Here is a 20,377-nt window from a genome sequence, read left to right on the forward strand (position 1 = left end):
TGATCAAGTTGTACTCTAGGATACACAGTGTCTTAGGAAAGCCCCTGGCCCTGTGCAGAGGATGGAGAAACTTCAGGTGGAACACAGGAGTGTGAATGCTTTGGTTAAGACTAGAAAGATAACCAGAAACCACCTTGGCCAACAAAGGGAGGAAATGGTATGCCATGCAGCACACAAGGTATACAAATGCGCAGAGAGAGAAAGGAACTACTCAGCTTTCCCTCCTGTGAACAGAACACACAGTGATTGGCAGGAGGGAGCTAAAGCTCCTCTTCGATCATGTATCTCCTCCATTTTTTGCTGAGTCTCACAAGCTAATACCGCAGGTGCTGATGTAACAAAAATACTAGGTTCAAACCTTGGGTCCAGTACTGACTAAAGCTTGATTTTCAGAAGTCTCTTGCTCTCCTCAAACTTTAGTTTCCTCATTAATAAGTGGGCTGTGTTGAAGCACAACTGACCTAATGGATGGAAGAAAATACCACACTCAATCCATACCCAGCCTCTCTATAGGTAGCCATTATGATTAAATTATTGTCCAGACATTGACCCAGGGCCCCAAAGGAGGGAAGGCTTCTTAGTAAAGTAAGAAAAAAGAAAACAACAAATATTTTTTTTTTTTTATTTCTGAAATAACATACTATCCAAGGTCAGTCTTTGTTTTCACTTTGACCTACACCAATTCTAACTCTGTGTTAGGAGGACAGGATCAAGTACATTCTTACATGTGAACTGAGCTCAATACTAGTAAATGAGTTGATGAAATAAATGACTGGATAAAAGACATAATATTTCATATAGTAAATCATTGTAGAAATACACATTTACCAAAGGGGTCTATGTGCATCAATTCTGAGTATTAAATAAAGATATCTAACTGTGACCTTACTCAATTTCCTTATATCCACTAAAATTCATGGATCACTGATGGCAATGTTGAATGTGGGCCAATAAAAAAATGAGTTGAAATGAAAGTGACTTCTTCTGTACTCCAGTCTCCAGAATAATAAAGCAAAATATAGCAAAAAAATACATGTATATATGCATCTGTATAAAGAAGAAGGAAAGAAAAAATCACAATAAAGGATATGGGAAAAGTAAAAAAGACAATTTATAAAAAATGTCTACAAAAATCTACAGGATTTGATTTTTTTAAAAAAAGAAGAAACACTGAAACCTGAATATTCTTTTGACCCCAAAGATAAGAATAACATTAATTCACAGCCCTACTTATGGCAATTCTCAGGAATATTTTGTCAAGAATTCTATATATGTTTATATATAAAGTATATATAAAAGTATATAAACATATATAAAGTATATATGTTTATATGTTTTTTGATATCATAATTCTACTTTTAAGAATTTGACCTTAAGCTCTTTCTGGTGTGGCTTGGTTGGGCATTGTCCCACAGAGCGAAAGGTTGCCAGTTCTATTTCTAGGTCAGGGCACAGATGAAAGGCAACTATCAACGTTTCACTCTCACAACAATGTTTCTTTCCTTCTCTTTCTCCCTCCCTTCCCCTCTCTCTAAAATGAAATAAAATTTTCAAAAAAGATTTGACCTGAAGAAATACATGTAGCAAATCCATTGTCATGATGAGGTTCATGACAATGTTTATATTTGTGAAAAAGTGGAAATGACCAAATGACACTTGAGAGGGAAATACTTGAATAAATTATTTTATATCTACTTGAAATATTAATTGAAATATTATTTCACCACTAACATGATTTTTATAAAGTTTTACAATGGTGTTAGGAAAAGGCAGAAGAAGTTATATTTTTATAACATATTTTTTACAATTTTTGAAAATGTTCAGAAGAGAATACGCAAAAACAAAAATTCCTAGTACTTCATTTAGGTGGTAGAAAAAAAACATGTTTAGTCGGTTCTTTTCTACTTATTTTTAGGAATATTCTAAACTTCTTATATTGGTAGAATATTAAATTTAAATTATAAATGTGTAACCTAAAATTTCCTCTAAAAATCTATTATTATTTTAAATGTTGACATAGATGAGGGGCTATTTAACCTTAGTGCACTTGGAGTTGGGTTGGACCAGAGTTGAAGCACGTGAAAAAGTCTGTCATGTTAAGTAGCCAAAACACCTGGCACTAATCCTGAGACCCAAGAAGGGGCTCTGTAAACAGTGACTGTCAAGCAGAGAAAATACTAGTCCCTGCAATACCCTACAAGAAAACTACACATTTAGTAAAATTAAAAATGGGTTTTCCTCACATGGTAGGCCACTGTTTCTTTCTGGTTTCCCTTATTTTTCTGTGTATTTTATTTCCTGTTTGCCAGCTTTCTTCCACATTCTCACAATGGTATCTTTAAGACTGAAAAGGAATTTGGCATTTGGATTGCAAAATGCTTGTGCATGATAAGACTACGTTAGAAAGCTTTTCTCAACCTCACTAAGCAGAATAAGTCCCAGTTCTCTGTTCCAGAAGTCTTCTCCACATGAAGTCACAATTGTTTGCTGTCCTTCAGAACTCAGTAAGGATACCTTGAAGAAAATGACTAAGTCTGATGCTTTGCATTTAGAGCTGAATGATAATGAAAATGCAACATATAAAGCTCCATGGGAGTCAACTAAAACAGTGCATGGAGGGAAATTTATAGCTTTAAATACTTAGATTAGAGGAAAAAAACAAGAATAAAAGCAATATCTAAAGTTTCAACCTTAAGAAGCTAGAGGAGGTACGAACAAATTAAAACTAGAGTAAATAGAAGAAATAAAATATCAATAAAATATAAAAACAGATAAGATCAATAATGTCAAAGTTGGTGTTTTGAAAGGAAAAACTGTGTCTGCAGATTAGAAGACTCAGTGTTGTGAAGATATCAATTTCCCCAAAATGATCCATTGGTTCAATATAATAGCTATCAAAATCTCAAGTTTTGTTAAAGAAATCAACAAAATGATTCTAAAATTTAAATGGAAATGCAAAAAATCTAAAATTTTCCAAATCTTATAAAAAAAAAGAAGTTGAAAAACCTATAATACCTGATTTAAGGGATAGAATTAAGGAATAATTATAAAGCTACAGTGATCAAGATATTTTTGTATTGACATAGGAATAGATATATAAATCAATGGAACATAATAGAGAATTCAGAAATAGACTAACACATATATTGCCTGTTGATTTTTAATCAAGGCAGCTAGTCTACTTGTTAACTAAATATACGTTTTTTTAAATAACTGGTTCAAGGTCAGTGAATTGGATATATGTATGGAAAAGAAAAAGTGAACCTGAACCACTTCTTTATTCCATAGACAAACCAAATTTTAGATGCAACATATACATAATGTAAAAACTTCTAGAAGAAAACTTGCAACTTTCTTAGGTCACAAAAAAAGCATTAACCAAAAATAAAATTTTACTGTATGGGTTTTTATCAAAATTAAAATTTTCTACTCCTCAAACAATAGCATTAAGAAAATAAATGGGCAAATTACAAACGGAATTATAACTGCGTCACTTTTATTTCATCAAAGACCTATATCCATAGAATATATTTTATTTTTTTAATTTTTTAAATTTATTTAATTATTTTTCAAGTACAGTTTTCTGTCTACTACTCCCATCCCATCCCCCTGTGCTCCCCCCTCCCTCCCCTTTCCACCCTTCTCAGTTGTTATCCATGTATCCTTTATATATGTTCCTCTAAATCCCTCCCCTAGTTCCCCTGAAATTCCTTCCCCTCTTCCCTCTGGTCACTGTCAGCCTGTTCTCTATTTCAGTGTCTTTGGTTAGAATATATTTTTAAAAACTCATCTAAATCAACAGTGAAAACAGGAAGTTCCTAGTAAAAATTAACAGAAGACTTGAGCACACAATTCATGAAAGAAGCTATTTGGAAGGCCAGTGAGCACATGAAAGAGAGCTGGACACTATTAGTCACCAAAGGAATGCTAATCAAAACCATGAGATAGCCTTCATATCAGATATTCTTGAATTATATAGTCAAAAACACTGACAACACTAAATGTTGGCCAGGATGTCAGCAACTGAAACTTGTAAGTGCCTAAGTAGGTTATTACTAGTGTGAGTGTAAAATAGAGTAACCACTCTCTATTGGTGGTGAAGCAGTTGAGGTGGTGAAGCAGTTCCTTATAGACCTGGGAGTTCTACTCTTTCATATTAGACTTAGCAAAGAGAAATGAAAATGTATCTCCACAAGAGATGCAAAAATTATCATACTGTCTTACTCATAACAGCCATAAGTTATCAGCAACTGAACTGTATGTTAATTGGAGAATAAAAAAACAAATGGAGGTTTTTTCATACAATGGAACACTATACTACTCAAAGGGAAAGAAGAACCAAGTACTGACATCCACAACTACATAGATAAATCTCATAAAGATTTTGTTGGGTTAAAGAAAACTAAACATAAATATGCGTATTTTATATTATCCTATTTATCTGAATTACAAGAACAGGTAAATTTAATCTGTAGCACTAGAAATGTATAAATTGTTGCTTCTGGGAGTAGGGAGGGATATCTAGAAATCGACTTGAGAAAACTTTTCAAGGTGATGGAAATGTTCCATATCTTGTTTTGGTTAGTGATTACATTGTTATATTTAATTGTCTTAACCCATGAGATAAACAGTGTATGTGCATTTTATTGTATTTAAAATACACCTCCTAAAAACAAAGTAATATTTTCTTTATACTTTTATTACCTTCTTTTCATAACACAGAGCAGGTACTAAAACAGTTTGCTGATATTCACTGAACGTCGGCCTTGTGCTGCAATCCACACTGCCCACTTTATGCATTGGTAGACCCACAAGTCTGTGCAGGCTTTCCTCAGTCTTACAGATAGCTCAAAGGGCTGAATTCACTTGACCAAAGCCATGGATTAAATTAGGTTGAAATTGGAACTTAAATACCAAACTCCTACATAGAAGCTATTCAAACTACATTTCTTGAATGGGTAAATTAGTGAATAAATGAATGAATAAAGAGAAGAGACTATCTGACTTACAAAATGGATATAAGTGCCTTTTCAGCAAGTACAGAAGACATCGAGATAAATTACTATTCTACATGAGAAAGAAGGAGGCATATAGAATCCCTGATCTGCACTGATTTAGAAACAGAGAAAGGACAAAATATACGTCTTAGAGCATGACTGCAAGGCCTATAGCTCCTTACTGCTTTCCACTGCACAAGGCTGTCTAGTTTGTATCAGTCGATTTTCTAGACTATCAGACCTGTATTAAGGACTCCTTTCATCAACTTAGCCAAACCCTCCTGATAATCCCCCCAATGCAAAGGGGTACCATCCATGAAAGCTTCTTCCTCCACTCAGTAGAACTCCCAGCATGCTGTGGAACCAGGATGCTTCCTTGCCTTGCTCCCTCCAAATGGAGAGCACTGTGGGGCATGAAGTTCCTGATCCTTGCGTGGAAGGTAGGGTCCTCCTGGGACCACAGTCTCTTCCACAGGGCATGGCCCCTAACGCTCTACAGGGAGTGTGTACAGTGAGAGCAGCCCTCCCTACAGAGCAGAGAGCAAAGGGAAGGAAAAAATGCAGGTGCTAATGGGCAATACCCACCCAAAAGCTGCTGCCAGGGCAAGCACTGGATCAGCGTGGAAATAAATAAGGTTTGTGAGCACATTTTCTCCCTGCATTTGTATTTGTACAAATATGACCTCAGAGATATTTACTGAGTGGAAAAAACCACCTTCTGTTACAACTGCTGGACTCAAAAGCTACTTCCCTCTGAAAAATACTATCTCCAGCTTCAGGGTCTGAAATGAACTATTTGTCTATTTATTTAAAGAGCTCAATGAGCTGTGAAGACTGACATTTAAACTATTAACACTGTATTCCATTTGACAATGTTATTAAATATTAGATCTGATTTATGAAAAGGCTTAATAAATTGGCAGTCTAGGTCAGCCCTTGCACTGCAGAGAAATTGTGTTATGCTGGATGTTACTTGATAGAGTTGATAAGCTAGAGAAAATAAAAACCCACCGACAATATTATAGTCTGATTTCACATAACAAAGTTATTATCATATAAATTTGAATCACTTGCCAATTCAATTCTGCATCTCAGATTTTTTTCTAATTGACATTTTAATAGCTTGAAAATCAAAAGATAAAATCAAAGACTTAAAAAACCTTTGCTATGAGACATAGCAAACTTTTAAAAATGAGAGCCAGGCGTATATCTTACTATTTTGATGTAAAAGAGGAAGGGAAAGAAAGGTGTAAGTAAAGATTATGCACGAGGGTGGAGACATGCTCAAGTATAGAAATGGGGATGTGACTCCCTGGGAAGGGGCAGGCTGGAGTAAGTCTCTGATGGACTGTGCCATGGTTTACTCTTATTTATGTGTCCTTCAGCAGCCACTTAATCTCTCTGAGGTTCAGGTCCCACTTCTACATGCTGGAGATAATATTAAACAAGTAGTTTTGTTCTGGATGAAAGGAAGAATGTACGTACAGCACCTGGCACAGTGCCAGGGACACAGAACCTGCTCAATAGACTCCAGGGAGAGACTAGGCCAGGCAGGAATAAAGCTGGGTTCTGGTGCAGTGAGGGGGAAGCTTCTGGGCCAACAAAGTTAGAGCTAAATAGGACAAGAAAGGGCAATCTGTAGGCAGAGCCTACATGCTACTCAGTGGCGTAGAACTAGATGACACACCACTAGCATGCCTACACGCTATTAGGTGGTATTGAGCTATATGATGTGCTGCTGCATGTGCCCTTGTGCTATTAGAGGATATAGACCCAGGGCCAGTATTCCTGGACTGCCCACTGCTCAAATTTTTCTGTAAAGAGTCAGGAAATAAACTATTTTAGACTCTGGGGACTTTATGATCTCTGTCACAACTGCTCAGGTCTGCCAAAGTAGCAGGAAAGCATCCATGGGCATTATGGGAATGGATGAATACGGCTGTATTCCAATAAAACTATTTATAACAGGTGGTGGGCCAGACTTGGCCTTTGAATGGTAGTATGCCAGCCCTTGGTTTACTCTTTCCTCAAGTCTGACAGGTGCAGGCAAGTTAGGGGAATGAAGGCAGCCTCTCCCTTCTCTCTGAGGTCCAAATGGTCTTCTCTCTGAAATGGCTATCCAGAGATAAGCCTGAAAGGGACCCAAAGATGTTTCTCTTGTCCCTTCCATCACAGAAGCCATGGCAGATAACCAGCTAATTGACGGCACTAACTTCCTCCCCAATTTATGTGACTCTACTCAGTCAGACAGCAAATAGGTGCCTCACTCAGGGACAATCCAGTATTCATTGAGATTTACTGGGTGCCAGGGAGGTTTGTTGAAAAACATGTATGTTGTAGGCTCTTAATAAATAAACGAAACTTCCCTCTACTTCCGAATTCCTTCCTGCTCTCTTCAGCAGAGCCCAGAAAGAGCTGTCCTTCCTTGTCTGGGTGGACAGTGGCAGAGAGAGCGGGTCACAGAGGTGGAGCAATCATGACACTCACAACCCCTTCCTTCAGTTCTGATTTGGTGGAAGAGTGATCACTTCTTGCTAAGCACTTTCCCACCTAAACTGGTGTCATCATTAAAAACAGCACTCCCAATGAAAAAGTAGTAACATCTCTCTAAGGTTACCCTCTGTGAAGGGTAAGCTTAACTTTAGCTACATTAGACATTGTTTCACTACCGAGCACTCTCCAGAAATGGAGCAGAGTCATCAAAAAAAGAACTGAAAAGTTATAAGTGGGATCACCTTCCCCTCACAGAAGTTTCCTGCAATGCCCCTCAAGAGCATCCCCTCCTCACCTTCATAGATGGACTGCTCTGCACAGAAGCAGGTTCTATTCAGGATTTAGAGAAGCCACTTGTCCTTGAATATCAGAATTGGGCCCATATTTCCCAACATGCTGGATTTTTCCTTATAGTGCCTGGATTCAGAACATGACCCTCGCTCGGAACATGGCCATTGCCAGCCTAGTCTGCCAATGCTCAGGATTCACAAGGTTTCTGAAGCCATGGCTTGGGGTGAGGGGTAGCTCTGCAGGGGCCAGGTATAGGAAGAGTTTCAGAAAAGCATTTAGGTGCAGTAGCCATCCAAACAGTCATAAGAAGGAGAATCTGGGAGTGAATCTGAGCTCTCCTTCCAGTAAAAAGTGCAGTGCACTCCTCTATGAGACAACACTATAAACTCACTTTTATGACACTAGTTATAAAACCCTTAACATTTGTCTGCTGCTGGAAATCCACTTCTTTTCCTAAAGATCCAAATGCAAGAGAAAGATTTGTGACCCCAAAGCCAGGTTGGAAGTTATAAAATGAAGTTTTCATAAAAATAACATATCCCATGGACTGAAAAAAAAAGAAAAAGAGTAGGTTTGACACCATAAAACTATAGGCATTTTAAGGAGTCCTATACTTACATCTTCCATTATTTATCTTTCTTAAAATTATTGATGAGTAGGACCCTAAATATCACCAGAAGGTAAATGATTTCTAATTGTCAGCAACAGACAAGGGGTAAGTAGAGTGACAAAGAGACATTTCTCTGATGACCTGTATCCAGATTTATCACCTCCCAGAGGGGTTTAATAGTGGTGTCTGCCCTTGTGACATACACCAGGAGGAGGAGTAGGCAGCACAGGGGAGCCTGCGAGGAGAGAAGGAGCTGACATGTGAGAGCCAGACTTGGACTGCCTTGTTCTGGACTTATTTATTTCAAAGAGCAGGTTGGTGCACAGAATGGGACTGATCACAATTCTTGGTTCCAGACACCCGTCCTTTTGTCCAGGAATGGCCAACTTTTTTAATTAACTCATTTATTATTTATTATAATGAGAAATACTTTGTTTAAAAAAATCCTTGAATCTAAAGCCTCCAGTGAACTTGACTTATATCCGTCAATAGGCTTTTCTCTTCACCTATGGGTCTTCCCCACCCCTGCAGTAACTACTGTCACGAATCTTGTGTTTTATCATTAGTATGGATGTGCGTATGAGTCTCATATATTTTAAGGGTATTGTGTTGTAAGTTATTATTATATGACCCATATGAAATTGCATCTAATGCCTTTCATTTACTCATTATTATTCTGCTAAGATTCATCCATACTATTACATGAAGCTAGAGTGGATTCATTTCATTGCAGGTTATATATTTTTTTACCTCGTTAATGCTCACTTGGATTGTTTCCAGGGTTTTGGCTCCATAAGCAATGCTACTGTGGCCTTTCTTGTCTTTGGAATGCATATGGAAGTTTATTTGGAATGAATATATAGGAGTAGAATTGTTGGATCATAGGGTACGCAAACACTCCGTTTTATAAGAGAATGACAAACTAGTTTGTAAAGTGGTTAAACTGAGTACACTCCCACCAGCAATTGACCACCTGTTATTCCCATCCTTTCCACTACCTCTTATTTAAGTCTAATTGGTGTAAAATGAACTATCTTTATGGTCTCAATTTGCATTTCCTGGATCACTAATGATTTTGAATATCTCTTCAGGTAATTATTGGCCATATGCATTGTCTCTTCTGTGAAAGGCCTTGTAAGTCTTTTGCCCATTTTCCCACTAAACTGTTTGAACTTTTCTTACTGATTTGTAAAAGTTCTTCATATAATCTTGATATTAATCTTATACAGGTTTTATGTACTGTAAATATCTCCTGCCAATGTGTTACTTGCTTTTCTATTTTTAAAGTGTTTTGTAATGAATATAAGTTTAATAAGTCAAAAGTAGTTATCTTTCCTTTTATAATAAGTGCTTTTTATAACATTGTTGCAATGAATCCTCATAAGCCTCCTATGTAGACGGGAGTATTGGCTGTCTATGAGAGACAAAGAAAGCAGACAAGAGGAACTCTAAGGCCATTTGACCCAGGTCTTAAATTAATGAAAAGCCTCAAATCGACTTTGTATTCATTATCTCCAAATGAGGTCACCTACAGCCACGAAGATTCCCTGTCAGGGATGAAAGAAGACCAATGGCTTGAGGTCAGAGCGCCATCCTACGTAGCGCACTAAAAATGAAGAGGTTTTAATAAATCTTGTAAGCATGGGAATAGCAACATTTATATTGCACTTTATTATATTTGCTAGGGTATTATTTGGTTAAATGTAAACATTCACATTCTATCACAATGTGAACTTTTAAATGTTTGAAGCATTGAAAGAAACCCCAGAGTTGCCCAGGCCTCTCTCAACTCTGAGGTTTCCAGGCAAGAAGAGTGGTGCTCCAGTTCACACAGCTGGTGAGCCATGGGCTGGGGCTCCCACTCAGGTGTGTCAGGCTCCAGAACCCAGACACTTTCTGCTGTTCAAAGTGGCTTATGGACAAGAAGCTATCCTGAGCTAATTGCAGTGTGAGAATGCATGCCCATGGGGCTCTCAATATACCCAGGTGCTGCAGCCAGCTGTTGTATCCCTCCCCTGGACAGAGGCCATGCTCAGCCAGAATGCCCACTGCTTCTGAAGCAGGGCTCTGTCTCTGCCTCTCTCCCTGGGCCTCCTTGGGGTTCTCCTGGGAGAGCTGGAAGATTGCTGAGGACCCTTGTCATCGTGGAGAGCAGGGTGGTGGACACTGGAGGCCCTGAAGCTTTCCTCAGACTGTCCTTTCACATCCATTGCCTTCTGCAGTCAGGTCAAGTGATCCCCAAGCAGCAGAGGATATGGAACCCAGGTGTGTGTGTGCATAGATGTGTGAGTATGTGGGAGATTGTGTGAGAACCTATGAGATGGTTCCACAGACATGGATACCTGAGGCAGGCTGGCCAGGGGTCTGTGTGTGTGTAAGATCATGTGTGTGACTGTATGTGAGTCTGAGTGTGTGTATGTGAGAGAAAATGCACAGGACTGTGTGTGGAAGGTGCCACGGAAGGGATGGGCAGGTGGAGAGGGAATGGAAGGGAGGGGAGCTGAGGCACCCTGGACAACCGCCCTGTTCAGAGAGGCAGTAGTGCTGGGCATGAGGGCACATCTTTCTCACCTTGTTCACTAATGGCCATAGGGACAGTAGCAACTGGAGGTGAGGATCACTGGACAGAGGATGCCACCATCAGCGGCATGCTATGACGCCTGTCTTCATCTCATTCTCTTTCTCCTCACTGACCTCCACAGAATATGGTGGAGAAATGCCAAACACCTCAGCCTGAAACCCCTGGCACTGGGCCCTAGCAGGAGGGTGACCAGGTGTCTCTGATTCTCATCTGTATAATGGGGTAACAATGATCAATTCAGTTCATAGTGGAAATTAACTGAAATAAATGAGCAAATTCTGAGTGGTGAAGAATGTAATTACTTCTCTCCACCCTCCCTCTCTCCTGGCTTTTTCCAACCTTATCTTCTCTTGTTTTCTCCAAGCACAGCCTCCATCCTGAGCTTGATGCCCTTACCACCATCTCCCAAGCACACCCTTTCTCCACAGCCGAGATCCACAGTGTACACCCTCTCCTGAACCTTGTTTCCTCACTTCCCCCACCTCTTGCCTGGCTCTCTTCTTTTTCTTTTGCTGAGTGTTCTCACGTGGGGTAGAAAGATAGCCCTGGGACACCATCCTATGAGCCCACAAGGAGGGAAGTTCTTGTCTCAAGCTTAATCAGCCTGCTCTGCCCTGACCCCTTAAAAACCAACCATGTGGTACCTAACGGGCAGCCTCTTCCACTTCTGTTGCCAAAAATGCGCACCTACCTAAAACATATGTGTGCATCTTCACTTGACACTCACGGGCCAGGGAGAAATGCCTATCTGACCTGCTGAAGACGGTTGACTCTGCAGGTGACAAGGCTATTCAAAGAAGATTCCCACCTTGGGGATGACCATTCCCACAGCACCTATCACAGCACACAAATGCCCAGGTGGCCAGCTCCTGCCTACCTTCCTGATGCCTTCTGAAGGACTGGACACACAGTTGTCAGCCCCTCCGTTCTTGCTGATGGTCCTCCAGAGCTCAGCAAATGTACTGTCCTGCTCCAGGGGGTTGGTACCCTTGGCTCGGAAGTACTCGTACACAGCAGAGTCCCGGACAGTGCCATAAGACATCTCCACTTGTTTGGACAGGTCCTGGAATGTCCTGAAATGCAAAAAAGTTGTGAGCCATGGGTCCAGGCTGCCACTGAATGGATAGGAGGCTTCAAGGCCCTCCTAAGATCTGAGCCCAGTTGTGACACATGGCCCATATTCCTCACCCTTAATCCCCAGCATCACAGATCCCTCAGCCCGGAGTGTGACTTGCCAGGGCCTCATTCTATCAAAGTTATGTTTCCTCAGCATACATTAATTCAGCAAAGTTATCCACACCTAAAACCAGGTCCTGTGCTAAGTTCAAGGGATAAAGGATGAATAAGACATGATTCCTGCTCTAAAGGAGCTTATAGTCTAGCTGCAGAAACATATAGACAGACAATCACAAAGTTAGTCAGGGCAACACAAGAGGCTGGATACTGACAGCCTCAACTCAAACACCTGAAGCACAAAAAAGAAAAACATGATTGCAAGAGTGATGACAGTGACCACTCTCTGACCCTGAGTGCTGGAGTGGGTCAGACACACACCCAGAGACTCTACCAATTAAGAGACATGTGCCCCCAAAGCTCACAGCTCTTCTGGAGTTCCAATCTGTCTTCAGCTTTGGGGCATTTCCCACCAATTTGTTTTTCAATAAAGAAATAAATCTGGTTTTTATATGAGATTACTTGATTTTTTGTGTTGACCATTACTTAAAAGATGGCAAGGATAAAACAAGACATTTCTGAGGGCCTTGAGTTTGTTGCACATAGAGGAGAAGCAGGTAACTCAGGCCAGGTACACATTGAAGGAAGGGGTGTATCAGAATAGCCCAGAAACAGCCCAAGAGCCAGTGGCAGAGGAGGAGGAGGAAGAGAAGGAAAGCCCTCTGGTGTAAGAGATGGAGTCACACCAGAAAGGACCAATGGGCAGAGTTCTTACTTGCCCCAAGATGTCCAGCACCTGGCTCAGTGTGTTGAGAGAATGTCACACAAAGAACAGAATTTCAAAAAACAAAAAGCTCGGTGGTAAGCCAGGCTCTTACTCCAGGCTTTAATCAATCTGACTGCTCTTTGCTTATTTCTCTTCTGTAAATTGGTGTCCTCTTTTTTATCAACCAGAATATCATTCCCACTTCTCACTGAGTCATTGTTCCAAGGAAATCTAATCTCCTCACCATGACCTTCAAAATCCTCCATCCCTGGTCTCATCTGCAGCTGTTGCTCACCTTACACACAGCTCCATAGTCAATGTTGAAATGAGAACTCCCACACAGTCCCCATCTATGGCACCAGGCCATGGGTTCCCCCTGCCTGGAATACCTTTATCTCATTCATCCACAGCATACACTTCTACAAACCTCTTGACAATCCAGCTGCCACCTCTCCCCATGGAAAGCTATGGCTACCCCCTACCTCCTGGTGCCATCTCTACATTTTGCATGGCTCTAGGACAGCATGGTCTCCCTGACTTCAGAGTGTGGCACACCAGGGTAGGGTCAAGCAGGGACTCTGGAGTCCAACAACAGGCCTTGTTTCCCAACCACCATCACTAAATACTTGACGGCCTGGGCATTTAGCTAAACTCTGCACCTCAGTTTTCAAATCTTTTAAAAATAAAATTAGAGTAACAAACTATAGAAATGCTCCCTGAAAGTATAGGCTCTGAAAGACAAATACCATATGACCTCACCTAGAAGTGGAACCTAATCAACAAAACAAATGAGCAAAATATAACGAGAGACATTGAAATAAAGAACAAACTGACAGTAACCAGAGGGGAGGGGGAAGGGTTAGCAAGGAAAAATGGGGAAGGGTCTCAAGGAACATTTATAAAGGACCCCTGGACAAAGCCAAATTGGGGTAGGATCGAGGGTGGGAGGTGAGGATGGGTAGGGAGGGTGGGCAGTGGTTGGGGGGAAATGGAGACAGCTAACTTTATCTGAACAACAACAAAAATTTTTCTTAACAAAGATATAGCTAAATGAATGAATGAATGAATGAACGAATAAATGAACAAACAAATAAATAAATGAACGAAAGCCTACAGCAGAGGACTGCAGTAGAGATTAAATGTGGTTATGTGTATTCAGCTCTTAGAGCAATGCCTGATACAAACTCAGTGTCCAGTAACTAGCAGCAATTATTCTGCACTATTATTATCTGTATATGCCCTCCACTAGAGTTTAAGAATTTGGAAGGCTGAAGCTGAAGCTGCCCATCTTTGCATCTGCAACACTGGACCCAGGCTGACACCAGCCTTCACAGCACGTGCACCGAGGAGCCAGCAATGAATACTTCCTCTTGCTTTGGTGACATACTTCGTAGCAATCTTTCAGGCCCTGCTACATGGCCCAGAATCAGAGCTCAGCATTCCTTCCAATACATCACAAATGAAAGGAAACATAAAATAACAAATTTGATGAAGAACTATTTCTAATTATTGTTCATTATTTACATCTAATTGAAGCAAGATGTTGCTTTGCTTGAAGGGCCCCAAGAGCAATAAATCTGTGGTAATTTGCCTGTACAGGAGGGGGATCTTTCCCCCACATTTTACATTTTTCTTATATTAGTACAAACAAACACAAGGCTTTGATGAATGGGAAACATCAGAATGAATTATACAATTGGGTCTAAATACTGAACTGCTCTACATGACTGCAGTTTCCATGAGTATGGATTAAATGTATTACTTCCAAGGGTGCAGCACTACTGTTTTATCCCCACATTTGAAATGGAGATGTCCTCTTTTCCCTTGGTATTTATTCACAACTGTCCTCCTGCCCAAAGGTTCAGGGAACATCTCTACATGGCAAACAGGAAGCCCAAATGCTTATGGCTTCACCTCCATTTTTGTCTCAGTAGAGCTCAGTGTTTCCACCCCAAAAATACTGCCCCCCGATCTCTGCTATGCCAACCTTATGGCTCAGCCCAATCAACTCTATCCATCACCTCCCATAATCTTTAGTCTATGTAGAGGGATCTCTCTCATCTCAAATGCACACTTTTTCTTTCAAAGATTTCCAAGCTCACTAATGTGCCCACAACACAGTGGGTTATACCATATTTCAGAGTGAATATACCTATAAAAAGCTATTTGGAGGTTTGAACAGGAAAGCCCAACTATTCACACACCAAAGCTGCCATCTCGGAGCACTCATCATCTTGTCAGAGTGCAGTTTTGGAAGGGACACATAGGGAGGAATAAAGGAGAACAGGGGCAGCCAACCACCCAGGCTCCAAGCCAACACTGGCAGGCAGCAGAAAACAGATGTTCCCATTAAATAGGATGACCCTTGAAATAAGCCAGGGTGCCTAGCCTGGAGAAAGCTGCACTAGCACACACCTAATTTAGCATCTTTGGCAAACTAGTCTCTTCAGCAACAACTGTTAGAAAGTGCTTCCCCTACCCCAGAAATATGAAGAGCTGCTCATCATAGGTAGGGCTTCTATAAATTTTAGGTATGTGATAAACCGGCTGAAATAATTCAACCAGTTGTTCTATCTACAGTCACTTAATGCCTACTAGGTGACTCTCAGCAGCACATAAAGGACTATCCCTCTCATGGGGTCCACAAACGAATGGTCAGAGAAGCAACTAAGCAACATGAGAGAGACTAAAACAGAATTCTGCATGGAGGAGCCCAGAAACACAGAGGAGAAGCAGTCAGTACCTTCAGAAAAAAAGAAATACTTCCTATAAGTGGAAACATTAGGCGGAGTCATGAAGGATGGGTGGAAGGAGCCAGATGGAGAACCAAGGGGTAGAGAAGGCAGTGATATGTGTAACATAAGGTCCATTTGGGACACTTAGCATGGAGCAATTTGTATCACCTAAAACAAGATAGGTTTTGGAATCAGACAGACATGGGTGTGAATCCTGGCTCTGAATGGTTGGGCTGGTTGAGGTAGCTCTCAAGGCATGGTGTCAGGGCTATGACATCAGCACCATCTGGACCCTTTGGAGAAATGCAAATTCTTGGGCCCCACATCAGATCTATTGCCTCAAAAATTGTGGGGTAGCCCTGAGCAATTTGCATTTTCAGCACCCTCCAGGTGATTCTGATGTATGTACAAATTCTATAACCACTGACTGAGGCCAGCCTTTCAATGTCTGAGGACTTCATTTTCTTAATTCATACCTTTCTAACAGGATGGGTGAAGATTAAAGATCACAGAAATATATCCAGCATGTAGTCAATGTTTAATAAATAAGCTCTTCTGTTAGGCTACCGATAAGTCATTCAAATCATTGAATGACATATCAATATCATAAGGCCACATTAAGGAGTGACAGGTGATGGCACCCAGGTGGTCACACCTGGATGGAAGTAATTGTGGGCAGGCAGCATGTTTCCAGTGCTTCCAGACTCAAGGCATCTGCCCATCTGTCTCCCCAGTAAGATGCCTGTGGCAGATCTTGTTTCCCCCTCCTTGCCAAGGTACATGCAAATGATTGACTATCAGTGTCCAATCTGCCATCTTCAGGCATCTGCCTAAAGTAGTGATCTGATCTGAGAATGTGTGAACCCGAGGATGTGCATGAAGATACCAAACTTCCCTGGTAGGCAACCTGGACCCTAGTTTTTACAGCCCATGAAGGTACCTGCCTAGAAAAGGATTCCCTGAGGAATTGTGAACATCTGGGCAAAAAAAAGCTGCTAGAGTTGATGTCTTTAAAGGAATCATCCCCAGGCTGCCCACCTGCTCTGGATCCACTAATTAGGTGTCAAGGTGTAGGCGTGTGCACGTTGTACCTTACTCTTTACCTCTGTGGTCTGATGCCTATCTCTGTACTTCACCTTTTAGAAAGCTTCAGTACTGGCATCCTCCCATGGCAAAGCTTAGCCCCCCCTCCAACTTCAGTCAATATTTGTTACTCAAACGTACACTAACTGAAACTGCATTTGGGACCAGTGGGAGCTGCTCTTCTGTATCTCCTGGCATTGAGTGCTTCTTGTTGGGGTCTCTCTTAACTGAAAACATAGCTGATTCCTATAAGGACATGAGAATGCTTTATAAAAGAACTTTGAAAGCATCCCTTGCCTCTGAGAGCAGTTTCCTCCAATTAAATATGCACCTTCTGATAGACCCACAAAGTCTCCTTCAGCCATGGTCAAGGACAGTTTATCTAGCTCAGCACTACCTCTCTCCCTCCCCATACCTTTCTCCATAAATCAATCTTACTATTTCCTAGATACATTTTCATTAACAAAGAGATAAATGTATTTGCAACATGAGAAAAATCAGTACTGCAGAATTTATAAATATATCTTTACATGTTACAGAAATATTTATATTGGCAATGGAGATAAATACACTTGCAACAAGAGCAGAATCAATATATACCATATGTAAACAGATTTCAACAACTGTGGAGTTGCCATAATCATGGTCCTGATTCATTTAAATCCTAAAGCCCTATTATTCTTCCTTATGTAGAAAAGAAGGTAGTGGAGTGACCCAAAGGCACAGGAGAATAGAGTGCTCGTTTTTCTTATTTTCTGGTCTTGACTACAGCCCCAGATGTCTTCACTATCATTCCAGCATCTCACTTTTCTATCTCTCATATCTTACTCCACAAGAGATGATGTTCACAGATCAGTGGGGATTGCCTGGCTATGTTTCCACAACCTGCTTATAGGATCTTCAGATACCAGAGCTACCATCTCCCCATTTCTCCTGGGTCTTCTTCCCCGAAGTTCCCCACTGAGCCTTGTGTTCTCTCTCATATTTCTCTCATGTACTGTTTTCCTGGCCCAAGCTTTGCCACATTTACCATTTTCTTCTCCCCCAGACCCAAGATTTTCAAGGTGAAGGCTGAGACACCCCAAGAAGCAACTTCAACCTTGGACTCTGAAAGGCTTTCCAGGGGTATTTATTCATTCATTCATTCATTCATTCATTCATTCATTCATTCATTCATTCAAGAAAACATTTCCTAAGCATCTGCTAGTATCAAGCACTGTGCCAATCTAAGAATATGGCATGAACAGCACAGACTTTCTGTTATTGTGGAGTTGACCTGCTGGAGGTAAGCACAAAAAATAAACATGTAAACACTGACAATAAAGATACAAATAATTATGCAAATTCAGGGTCAGCAAACTTTTTTAGAAAGGCACAGACAGTGCATATGTGAGTAATGAGAGCCAAATACTACTCTGTTGCATATTTCTTGGTTTTGTGGATTTTTTTAATTGAAACACTTTAAAAAATGTTTTAATGAAGAAAATGTCTTAGCTTTCAGGCTAGAGGAAAACAGACTGTATAGATCCGATGTGGCCTGTGGGGGCACAGCCAATGGACCCCAGATGTCATGTAGTCAGTGATAAAAAGTGCAATGAAGATAAATAAAGCAGAATGAGGACTATGGAAAACAATGCAGTGAGTGATAATATAAAGTATGCAGGGGGTGCATTAGCCATTGGAGTGGACATCCAGAGCATATACTTCTCTAACATCTTCCTTTCCTTGGGCTGGGCTGAGAAGAGATGAGAAGAGTGACCACAGGCTGAGAAGGCAGAAGCCTGGCCTTTTGCATACTAGGGCCAGTGGGCTTGGGTCCTGCCAGTCTCACCTCCTCTGGCACAGCTCCCTCGACACCTGCAGGGGAATTTCTAGGAACACTGGGGAAGGTGATGCTGGGGTCTCATACCAGGCTCCTTGTATCCAAAATCCATCATGAGAGTGACTGCAGAGTGAATCCCAGCTAGGGACACTGTCAGGTTCACGCAGTATAAAGACACAGGATGAGAGCTGTGTGGCCCATGGCAGGAAAATACATCCTTACAGGACATGGGAGGCCACAAAGCCTTTCTTCAAACATGTGCCCCCCACACACTGGCCACAGAGCGCCCTCTGTGTACCAAGTGCCCAGCTGAGATGTGCTCAACCCCTGCCCCAACTTTTCCTACACATTCTTTTCTCTCTAAATCCCATTTCTTTGATTACTGTTAAAATTAAAAGATATCCAAAATAAACTCTGTGAAAAAAACTCAATGTATTTGTGCATTGTAAATGAACCATTAATAAATGTAAATAATAGGACAATAAATGTAATAAATAGGACAAAAGTAGAAGAAATAAGCACCAACAGTTGTGAGGCTTCTACTTTTTACAAATGTATTTCAGTAAAGTTTGTATTTTTATTACACTGTAAACACAAGTACAATCTGAATGATTTAAAAAATCCTTCTGCTGCCTGAAAAAAGTCAGCACCAGGCCTTGAGAACTTAGCTCTCTGCCATCCCGTCTCTTCCATGTCCCCTCCCTTGGCCCAGTGCATCCAAGATCCATGAAGAGGAGAGACTCCTCTCTTGCCCCCTGTCAAACATCTGCCCTGCTGGCTGTAGGGAGCCCCTGCAGGGTTGTGATAGCTGTATCTTAAGTTCCCAGAGCAAGACCCACCCAGAGGGACCCAAGCCATCCGAGGCATCCAGGGCCCATTAGGACACAGGCTCCATCACTGGTGCATGCCAGAATTGCCCTCATCTGTGAACCTTCTGCCTGGATTCAGCCTGAGCCTGGTGTTCCGGCTGCTGAAGCAGAGCAGGGTAGCCCAATATAAATTTCTGAAAGGAAGGAAGTGTGTCATGTGCTGCTGACTTGCCAAACTCAGCCTGGACCCTAGACGTGAGCAGGGTGCAGTAATAGGTGCTGAGGGTAGGGGCTGTGAGCATCAACCACCTCAGTCAAGTCAGGTATTAGGCTGAATCCATGGCATAAAGCAGTGATCGAGTGTCCTCACCCTTCACTAAGTGAAATCTAGGGAACTCCAATGTGCTTGGCAAAGGGTCTTTGGCCTCAGGCTACCCTGTTCTCAGGTGCCAGCTGGAAAGTACTTCACTCTCTTAGACCTCCCAGCCTTAAATGAGGCTCATTGTCTGTTTGCCATGCAAGTACCCTGCCTTCTTTTATTTATTTTTTTATTGAATTTATTGGGGTGACATTGATTCACAAAACCATACAGATTTCAAGGGTACAAATCAACAAAATATCATCTATACATCGCATCATTCATCCATCACCCAAGGCAAAGTCTTGTTCCATCCTCATTTTCCCCGTTTTGCCCACTTCCACCTACACTCACTCACCTTGCTTTCCCTCTGGCTATCACTATACTGTTATCCATGTCCACTTTCTTTGGCTGCCAGTTTATATCAATGTCACACAAACTATTCCTGTTATATTAACAGTGGTTGACATTTTTCCACACACACACACACACACACACACACACACACACACACAGTATGTATACTCTGTACATTTATGACACCAATGGATGAGCCCACCCCTGCCTGACACCACTGACCCTGTCATCTCCAGGTAACTGCCCACCTGATATCTTTATATGAATAGCTAATAGTCCCTAAACTGAACATATTCATACCC

General features: G+C 41.2%; 1 protein-coding gene and 1 pseudogene across 1 annotated transcript in view; both read right to left on the reverse strand.

Annotated features, from left to right (window-relative positions):
* The window catches only part of GRID1 (glutamate ionotropic receptor delta type subunit 1), a 722,282-nt gene that overhangs the window by 32,392 nt on the left and 669,513 nt on the right, over positions 1 to 20,377 (reverse strand). Inside the window, exon 13 of the mRNA XM_037049370.1 lies at positions 11,850 to 12,045. Coding sequence (XP_036905265.1) covers positions 11,850 to 12,045 — 196 coding nt within the window. The remainder of the gene's footprint in view (positions 1 to 11,849; positions 12,046 to 20,377) is intronic.
* LOC118989666 (uncharacterized) lies at positions 13,529 to 13,643 on the reverse strand (annotated as a pseudogene).

The sequence above is a fragment of the Sturnira hondurensis genome, unplaced genomic scaffold, assembly GCF_014824575.4.
Source record: "Sturnira hondurensis isolate 20B ecotype Veracruz unplaced genomic scaffold, ASM1482457v3 Scaffold0006496, whole genome shotgun sequence".
NCBI classification, from domain to species: Eukaryota; Metazoa; Chordata; class Mammalia; order Chiroptera; family Phyllostomidae; genus Sturnira; species Sturnira hondurensis.